Genomic DNA, 12158 nt, shown 5'->3' with positions numbered 1-12158 from the left:
ACACACTACACACTGTACACTACACACTGTACACTACACACTGTACACAACGCACTGTACACTACACACTGTACACTACACACTGTACACTACACACTGTGCACACAACGCACTGTACACTACACACTGTACACTACACACTGTGCACACAATGCACTGTACACTACACACTGTACACACAACGCACTGTACACTACACACTGTACACACAACGCACTGTACACACAACGCACTGTGCACACAACGCACTGTACACAACACACTGTGCACACAACGCACTGTACACAACGCACTGTACACACAACGCACTGTACACACAACGCACTGTACACTACACACTGTACACTACACACTGTGCACACAACGCACTGTACACTACACACTGTACACTACACACTGTACACACAACGCACTGTACACTACACACTGTACACTACACACTGTACACACAACGCACTGTACACTACACGCTGTACACTACACACTGTACACACTACACACTGTACACTACACACTGTACACTACACACTGTGCACACAACGCACTGTACACTACACACTGTACACTACACACTGTACACACAACGCACTGTACACTACACACTGTACACTACACACTGTACACTACACACTGTACACACTACACACACAACACACTGTGCACACAACGCACTGTACACTACACACTGTACACACTGTACACTACACACTGCACACTACACACTGTACACTACACACTGTACACTACACACTGTACACTACACACTGTACACACAACGCACTGTACACTACACACTGTACACTACACACTGTGCACACAATGCACTGTACACTACACACTGTACACACAACGCACTGTACACTACACACTGTACACACAACGCACTGTACACACAACGCACTGTGCACACAACGCACTGTACACAACACACTGTGCACACAACGCACTGTACACACAACGCACTGTACACACAACGCACTGTACACTACACACTGTACACTACACACTGTGCACACAACGCACTGTACACTACACACTGTACACTACACACTGTACACACAACGCACTGTACACTACACACTGTACACTACACACTGTACACACAACGCACTGTACACTACACGCTGTACACTACACACTGTACACACTACACACTGTACACACTACACACTGTACACACAACGCACTGTACACTACACACTGTACACTACACACTGTGCACACAACGCACTGTACACTACACACTGTACACTACACACTGTACACACAACGCACTGTACACTACACACTGTACACTACACACTGTACACACAACGCACTGTACACTACACGCTGTACACTACACACTGTACACACTACACACTGTACACTACACACTGTACACTACACACTGTACACACAACGCACTGTACACTACACACTGTACACTACACACTGTACACACTACACACTGTACACTACACACTGTACACTACACACTGTGCACACAACGCACTGTACACTACACACTGTACACTACACACTGTACACACAACGCACTGTACACTACACACTGTACACTACACACTGTACACTACACACTGTACACACTACACACACAACACACTGTGCACACAACGCACTGTACACTACACACTGTACACACTGTACACTACACACTGCACACTACACACTGTACACACTACACACTGTACACTACACACTGTACACACAACGCACTGTACACAACGCACTGTACACTACACACTGTACACACTACACACTGTACACACTACACACTGCACACTACACACTGTACACACTACACACTGTACACACAACGCACTGTACACTACACACTGCACACTACACACTGTACACTACACACTGTACACTACACACTACACACTGCGCACTACACACTGCGCACTACACACTACACACTGCACACTACACACTGTACACTACACACTGTACACTACACTCTGTGCACTACACACTACACACTGTACACTACACTCTGTGCACTACACACTACACACTGTACACTACACACTACACACTGCGCACTACACACTACACACTGTACACTACACACTACACACTGTACACTACACTCTGTGCACTACACACTACACACTGTACACTACACACCACACACTGTACACTACACACTGTACACTACACACTACACACTGTACACTACACACTGTACACTACACACTACACACTACACTCTGTGCACTACACACTACACTCTGTGCACTACACACTACACACTACACACTGTACACTACACACTACACACTGTACACTACACACTACACTCTGTGCACTACACACTGTACACTACACACTACACACTGTACACTACACTCTGTGCACTACACACTACACACTACACACTGTACACTACACACTACACACTGTACACTACACACTACACACTGTACACTACACACTGTACACACAACGCACTGTACACTACACACTGTACACTACACACTGTACACTACACACTGTACACACTACACACACAACACACTGTGCACACAACGCACTGTACACTACACACTGTACACACTGTACACTACACACTGCACACTACACACTGTACACTACACACTGTACACTACACACTGTACACTACACACTGTACACACAACGCACTGTACACTACACACTGTACACTACACACTGTGCACACAATGCACTGTACACTACACACTGTACACACAACGCACTGTACACTACACACTGTACACACAACGCACTGTACACACAACGCACTGTGCACACAACGCACTGTACACAACACACTGTGCACACAACGCACTGTACACACAACGCACTGTACACACAACGCACTGTACACTACACACTGTACACTACACACTGTGCACACAACGCACTGTACACTACACACTGTACACTACACACTGTACACACAACGCACTGTACACTACACACTGTACACTACACACTGTACACACAACGCACTGTACACTACACGCTGTACACTACACACTGTACACACTACACACTGTACACTACACACTGTACACTACACACTGTGCACACAACGCACTGTACACTACACACTGTACACTACACACTGTACACACAACGCACTGTACACTACACACTGTACACACTACACACACAACACACTGTGCACACAACGCACTGTACACTACACACTGTACACACTGTACACTACACACTGCACACTACACACTGTACACACTACACACTGTACACTACACACTGTACACACAACGCACTGTACACAACGCACTGTACACTACACACTGTACACACTACACACTGTACACACTACACACTACACACTGCACACTACACACTGTACACACTACACACTGTACACACAACGCACTGTACACTACACACTGCACACTACACACTGTACACTACACACTGTACACTACACACTACACACTGCGCACTACACACTGCGCACTACACACTACACACTGCACACTACACACTGTACACTACACACTGTACACTACACTCTGTGCACTACACACTACACACTGTACACTACACTCTGTGCACTACACACTACACACTGTACACTACACACTACACACTGCGCACTACACACTACACACTGTACACTACACACTACACACTGTACACTACACTCTGTGCACTACACACTACACACTGTACACTACACACCACACACTGTACACTACACACTGTACACTACACACTACACACTGTACACTACACACTGTACACTACACACTACACACTACACTCTGTGCACTACACACTACACACTACACACTGTACACTACACACTGTACACTACACACTACACTCTGTGCACTACACACTGTACACTACACACTACACACTGTACACTACACTCTGTGCACTACACACTACACACTACACACTGTACACTACACACTACACACTGTACACTACACACTACACACTGTACACTACACACTACACTCTGTGCACTACACACTGTACACTACACTCTGTGCACTACACACTACACTCTGTGCACTACACACTACACACTACACTCTGTGCACTACACACTACACACTGTACACTACACACTACACACTGTACACTACACACTACACTCTGTGCACTACACACTACACACTACACACTGTACACTACACATTACACACTACAGACCAGAGTACCGTTAGCCAGTAAATACCAGTTTTTGACTGTTAAAATTCCCAATGTCCAGTAAAATAAAAACTTTTCGGACACAATTTCTGGTAAAAATATTAACATGAAGCAAACATATGTCAGATAAAGTACATTTGCAAATGCACACCTAAATAAGATCTCTGTCTGTGCAAATATTATTTTTTCATGTTTCTCCTGTAACGTGTACTTTGATTAGCACTTCGCTGCCACAGAGGTTTAACTTTTCTGACTTCTTGCGAAGATTTATCCACGACTACAGCGAGTTGTATCCCGAGTGAGGCACATTGCAAAAGTAGCCTGCATCATTCCAGTCTCCAGCGTGCTGGCAGAGAGAGGCTCCTCACTGCAGAATCGCATGAAAACAGCCTCGTGTAGCTGCCTTCAGGCGGAGAAGCTCACCAGGCTGATGCACATCTCAAGGTGCACAAACACTGGACACATTCGATTTCACTTTGGCAGCAGAACATTTCTGTGCCATGAAAATTCACAGAAAATATGGGAAATTATATGATTTTTCTTTATTTTAACATTTCTTTGTAAATGAAAATATATGTGGCAAACTGCAGTTTAATGTTCTGCTGTGTCCTGTTTTTGTTAATTCCATGACTGCCGTTTGAATAGAGTGGAAAAGAAAATGTAATAGATAACTTTTTTCTCTCATTTTACTTGATTGATTTTTATTACTATAATCGCAATACTATGCATAGTCCATAATGTTACAGTGCAAAATAAAGACGAAAAGAGATGACCGGATTTTTTCCAGTTTGTCCGGTAAATGTTCTCATTCCTGGACATGTTGGCTGGCACCAAAATTTCTTATCGGAAACTCTGCTACAGACCACAGAAAGACACATTATAGAGAACACTTCAGGCTTGTGATGCTGTAAATCTCTATACAAAACACTAACACACACACTAACACACACACTAACACACACAGGATTAAAGGGACGATGTGAGTGAAAGTGAAATGTCCAATGCGTCCCTTGTGCTGAACACATCATCTAACATCTCGCTGTGTGAACTTCACTTCTTTAGTTTTGCTGTGAACCTAAAGCCTAAAGCCTCAACCTGCTTTGTCTAGTTGTGTGAGGATGCACACACACACACACACACACACACACACACACACACACACACACACACACACACTCACAAGCGCGCTCACACAAACACACACACACACGCTCGCATATCTTGGATTTGTCATGAGTGTTATGACATGACTGCAGTTGCTCACACACTCACCGGGGGCAGCATCCTCAACACACACACACACACACACACACACACACATATAGCATCTCACTTTAATTACACACTCACCTTCATTCTTGCTTTTTCCCTCCTTTGGTATGTAAGCTGCCTGCCAAGAGAAAACAAACATGATCAGTGTGTGTGTGTGTGTGTGTGTGTGTGTGTGAAGCAGTGCATTCACTAAATCAGGTATTTACAGACTTAACACACATACATGCACGTTTCACTTTATGAATCCAGATTTCTGTGTTTCAGTAACACACACTAATACACTGTAACACACACTAACACACTGTAACACACACTAATACACTGTAACACACACTAACACACTGTAACACACACTAACACATTGTAACACACTAACTCACACTAACACACTGTAACATGCACTAGCACACACTAACACACTGTAACACACTGTAACACACACTAACACACTGTAACACACACTAACACACTGTAACACACTGTAACATGCACTAGCACACACTAACACACTGTAACTCACACTAACACACTGTAACACACTAACTCACACTAACACACTGTAACATGCACTAGCACACACTAACACACTGTCACACACTGTAACACACACTAACACACTGTAACATGCACTAGCACACACTAACACACTGTAACACACTGTAACACACACTAACACACTGTAACATGCACTAGCACACACTAACACACTGTAACACACTGTAACACACACTAACACACTGTAACATGCACTAGCACACACTAACACACTGTAACACACTGTAACATGCACTAGCACACACTAACACACTGTAACATGCACTAGCACACACTAACACACTGTAACACACTGTAACACACACTAACACACTGTAACACACACTAGCACACACTAACACACTGTAACATGCACTAGCACACACTAACACACTGTAACTCACACTAACACACTGTAACACACTAACTCACACTAACACACTGTAACATGCACTAGCACACACTAACACACTGTAACACACTGTAACACACACTAACACACTGTAACATGCACTAGCACACACTAACACACTGTAACACACTGTAACACACACTAACACACTGTAACATGCACTAGCACACACTAACACACTGTAACACACACTAACACACTGTAACATGCACTAGCACACACTAACACACTGTAACACACTGTAACATGCACTAGCACACACTAACACACTGTAACACACACTAACACACTGTAACACACACTAACACACTGTAACACACTAACTCACACTAACACACTGTAACATGCACTAGCACACACTAACACACTGTAACACACTGTAACACACACTAACACACTGTAACACACACTAACACACTGTAACACACTGTAACATGCACTAGCACACACTAACACACTGTAACTCACACTAACACACTGTAACACACTAACTCACACTAACACACTGTAACATGCACTAGCACACACTAACACACTGTAACACACTGTAACACACACTAACACACTGTAACACACACTAACACATTGTAACACACTAACTCACACTAACACACTGTAACATGCACTAGCACACACTAACACACTGTAACACACACTAACACACTGTAACTCACACTAACACACTAACACACTGTAACACAGACTAACACATTGTAACACACTAACTCACACTAACACACTGTAACATGCACTAGCACACACTAACACACTGTAACACACACTAACACACTGTAACATGCACTAGCACAGACTAACACACTGTAACACACATGAACACACTAACACACTAGCACACACTAACACACTGTAACATGCACTAGCACACACTAACACACTGTAACATGCACTAGCACACACTAACACACTGTAACATGCACTAGCACACACTAACACACTGTAACATGCACTAGCACACACTAACACACTGTAACACACTGTAACACACTGTAACATGCACTAGCACAGACTAACACACTGTAACACACATGAACACACTAACACACTAGCACACACTAACACACTGTAACATGCACTAGCACACACTAACACACTGTAACATGCACTAGCACACACTAACACACTGTAACATGCACTAGCACACACTAACACACTGTAACACACTGTAACACACTGTAACATGCACTAGCACACACTAACACACTGTAACACACTGTAACACACTGTAACATGCACTAGCACACACTAACACACTGTAACATGCACTAGCACACACTAACACACTGTAACACACTGTAACACACTGTAACATGCACTAGCACAGACTAACACACTGTAACACACATGAACACACTAACACACTAGCACACACTAACACACTGTAACATGCACTAGCACACACTAACACACTGTAACACACACTAACACTCACTAACACACTGTAACATGCACTCGCACACACTAACACACTGTAACACACACGAACACACTGTAACACACACTAACACACTGTAACACACACGAACACACTGTAACACACACTAACACACTGTAACACACACGAACACACTGTAACTCACACGAACACACTGTAACACACACGAACACACTGTAACACAATGTAACACACACTATCATGGACTAAAATGCACTAGATTTCTGGAAAGATTACTACACCACTAAAAAGAACTGTGTGCAGCGCTGTGCGTAAGTATTCGCTCCCAGTTTTTCACATCTTGCCCCAGATTCTGAATCAGACTGAGGTCTGCGCGTTGACTCTTCCACTTCGACACATTCAGCTTCTTGGTATTTTCCACTCCAGCTTAGCTTTAGCATTAGGCTTAGTGTTATTGTTCTGTTGGAAGGTGAAGCTCCGCCCCCAGTCTAAAGTCTCTCACAGACTGGGGTGGGTTTTCTTCTAGAATTGTCCTGTATTTGTCTCCATCCATCTGATCCTCAACCCTGACCCAGTGTCCCTGCTGATCAAAAGTGTCTCCAGAACATGATGCTGCTACCACCACCATGTGTCACAGTCCAGGCTGTGGTTGTCCTGTGAACATCTTCTCCATCTGAGCTGTGGATCTCTCCAGCTCCTTCAGAGTTCTCCTTGTCCTCATGGTTGTGTTTCTGACTAATCCCCTGCTTACTCGCTCAGTGGTGCTCTGTGGAATGTTCGAAGTCTGTGATTTCTTATTGATATTTTCCCAGACTCCTGTTCAGTCCTTGGTCTTCATGATGCTATGTGTTTAGGTATGTTCTCTAACAAACTCTGAGTTCTTCGAGGAACAGGTGAATTTATAGTGAGATGACATGACACTGTAGTTACACACAGGTCAACTCCATTCTGCTCATTATGTCACTTCTGATGAAAACTGAACCAGAATTATATTTACAGGGTGAATATTTATGCACTCACAACTTGCCCTTGTTTATTTGTAAATAATTTTGTAAATTTTATATCAATTCATGTCATGAATCTTACTATGTTTTGTGTAGATTCATGACATAAAATGCTGATTAAGACTGAAACACTACAAAAGTTCAGGGGGTAAATACTTATGCACAGCACTGTAGCATGCTAACTCTGACACGCTGATGCTTCTGTAGCCGGTTAGCTCTGTTAGCTTAGCTACTGTTGCTAAACTACTGATCTGTATCAGTAAACTCTGCACTGAGGCAAAGTGTTTAAATAAAAGCCTAGTGATGTCACACAGGTAGGATTGTGTAATTGGCTGATCAAACATAATTTATGCTCCGCCTTTGTTGATTCAGGACACCTGTCATTCAGCATTCGTGCACACACACACACACACACACACACATACACACCCACACGTGCGTGCACGCACACACACATACACACACACATGCGTGCACACACACACACAAACACATACACACCCACACGTGCGTGCACACACACACACACACACACACGTGTGCACACACACACACACACACATAATGTAATGAGTGTACATTACTGATAATCCCTGTCACACTGGACATCAGGCGCTCACTCAGACTGGGAAGGTCACTCATTCTGTCAGCATGGTGTGATGTGCATGGTGAGTGTGTGCAGCGGGTAAACGGGTGCTGGGGGTGTAGTATAGTGTAGTGTATTATAGTGTATTATAGTAGAGTGTAGTATAGTGTATTATAGTATAGTGTAGTGTAGTGTATTATAGTAGAGTGTAGTATAGTGTATTATAGTATAGTGTAGTGTAGTGTATTATAGTAGAGTGTAGTGTAGTGTATTATAGTATAGTGTAGTGTAGTGTATTATAGTAGAGTGTAGTATAGTGTATTATAGTATAGTGTAGTGTAGTGTATTATAGTATAGTGTAGTGTAGTGTATTATAGTAGAGTGTAGTGTAGTGTATTATAGTATAGTGTAGTGTAGTGTATTATAGTAGAGTGTATTATAGTGTATTATAGTAGAGTGTAGTGTAGTGTATTATAGTAGAGTGTAGTATAGTGTATTATAGTATAGTGTAGTGTAGTGTATTATAGTAGAGTGTAGTATAGTGTATTATAGTAGAGTGTAGTATAGTGTATTATAGTATAGTGTAGTGTAGTGTATTATAGTAGAGTGTAGTGTAGTGTATTATAGTATAGTGTAGTGTAGTGTATTATAGTAGAGTGTAGTATAGTGTATTATAGTATAGTGTAGTGTAGTGTATTATAGTATAGTGTAGTGTAGTGTATTATAGTAGAGTGTAGTGTAGTGTATTATAGTATAGTGTAGTGTAGTGTATTATAGTAGAGTGTATTATAGTGTATTATAGTATAGTGTAGTGTAGTGTATTATAGTAGAGTGTAGTATAGTGTATTATAGTATAGTGTAGTGTAGTGTATTATAGTAGAGTGTAGTATAGTGTATTATAGTAGAGTGTAGTATAGTGTATTATAGTATAGTGTAGTGTAGTGTATTATAGTAGAGTGTAGTATAGTGTATTATAGTATAGTGTAGTGTAGTGTATTATAGTAGAGTGTATTATAGTGTATTATAGTATAGTGTAGTGTAGTGTATTATAGTATAGTGTAGTATAGTGTATTATAGTATAGTGTATTATAGTGTATTATAGTATAGTGTAGTGTAGTGTATTATAGTATAGTGTATTATAGTGTATTATAGTATAGTGTAGTGTAGTGTATTATAGTATAGTGTAGTGTAGTGTATTATAGTAGAGTGTAGTGTAGTGTATTATAGTATAGTGTAGTGTAGTGTATTATAGTAGAGTGTAGTGTAGTACACTACACTATAATACAATACACTACACTATATTACGGTACACTATAATACACTACACTACACAACACTACACTTTACTACACTGTACTACACATAATAATACTAACACATAGGCCCTCTACACTACACTATAACACACTACACTATAACACACTACACTGTACTACATCAGCGCACTGTGTTATCATTGTGTATTGAACAATGGCTTGTATTTTACGTGAAGCTTATATATATATATATAAAATACACAGAGTCCTCAGAAATAATCAAACTGACACCCCCCCCCCCCCCCCCCCCCCACACACACACACACTCACACTCACACTGTATAATATCGCATCACTGTCGTTCCTCTGCTCCTGTGATAATGAGCCTAATGATGTGCAGCAGCTGAGTGAGTTTTCTATATAAACTAATAATAAAATAAACTGATGTACACTGTGATGAATTAAACTCACCTTCAGAGCCGAGGCGTTCAGCAGCACTGCCAGGAATATGTGAGCCCAATAAACCACAAAGTTCATGGCTGAATTTCCCAGAAAGACTCTCAGCTCACTGGCTCTCAAACAGAAACCCGAAAAACCCCAAAATGCTGAATAAATAAAAGTTAGAGTGTGTGACCTGCAGCGGCAGTGACAGTGGTGAAGTCCGGGGTCATAGTAACACCTCCATGTTCACACACACACACACACACACCTGAGGCTCAGATCCTCTGTGCGCAAAAATTAATTATTAAAAAAATCCACGGTTATTAAATCCGGGTTCAGTTCCACACAGTCCACGCCGGAGCCGAGCAACAGATCACCAAAAATCTTTGTTCTGTTTTTTTAATATCACAGCTGTATTAAAGAGACTGAAGGAAAAGTTTCCTCGAGCTCCAGGCGCGATTTCCGCTCCGGTACCGCGATACGCGGTTTAGTACCGATTACACCGGCAGATTCTCCAGCCGCTCAGAGCTGCTTCCGTTTCTGTCTGCACGTCTCCGCGCGCAGGGTGTGTGTGTGTGTGTGTGTGTGTGTGTGTGCGCGCAGCAGTGTGTATGAGTGTGTGTGAGCTCCGTTGTTCCTCTCTGCGGTTCTCTTGCCGTCTACGGCGGACGCGCTCCTCACGCTGGATCTTGAGAGAATCGGGCCGCGATCTCATTGGTCGCAGAATCGTGTGTCATGACGTCACGGACCGACTCAACCCTGTTCGAACAGCCAACCAGACAAAAAAAAAAAAAAAACAGCCAACCAGACAAAAAAAAACCAAAAAAAAAAACCAGACAAAAAAAAACCAAAAAAAAAACCAGACAAAAAAAAACCAAAAAAAAAACCAGACTGACCAGTGCGCCCCAAATCGCGCGCGCAGACCTGAGAGACACACACGCATTAATGACTTATTCAGGATGTGACGTCATTGAGACAAAAGTTATGGAGGAAATGCAGGGACGCTAAATCCATTTATACATAAGAACTCAAATTTTAATGTAATTACATTTCATCCAAATTATATCTAAAATAA

At 42.2% G+C, this 12158-nt stretch overlaps 1 protein-coding gene across 5 annotated transcripts in view; it reads right to left on the bottom strand.

Annotated features, from left to right (window-relative positions):
• vegfaa (vascular endothelial growth factor Aa) overlaps positions 1–11759 on the bottom strand; it is a 20993-nt gene extending 9234 nt beyond the window's left edge. For 2 of the 5 annotated variants that reach the window (XM_053227661.1, XM_053227664.1), the window contains exons 1-3: positions 11114–11759; positions 8078–8772; positions 5515–5554 (exon numbers count right to left, since the gene is read on the bottom strand). In XM_053227661.1, the coding sequence (XP_053083636.1) occupies positions 5515–5554; positions 8078–8236 (199 nt within the window). In that variant the 5' untranslated portion in view covers positions 8237–8772; positions 11114–11759. Of the gene's footprint in view, positions 1–5514; positions 6114–7980; positions 8010–8077; positions 8773–11113 lie in introns of those variants that run through there. The other 3 variants (XM_053227665.1, XM_053227662.1, XM_053227663.1) reach the window with 3 other exon arrangements.
• Positions 11760–12158: the final 399 nt, after the last annotated feature.

This window comes from Pangasianodon hypophthalmus, chromosome 21 (genome assembly GCF_027358585.1).
Source record: "Pangasianodon hypophthalmus isolate fPanHyp1 chromosome 21, fPanHyp1.pri, whole genome shotgun sequence".
NCBI classification, from domain to species: domain Eukaryota; kingdom Metazoa; phylum Chordata; class Actinopteri; order Siluriformes; family Pangasiidae; genus Pangasianodon; species Pangasianodon hypophthalmus.
This window is presented reverse-complemented; position numbering and strand designations above follow the sequence as displayed.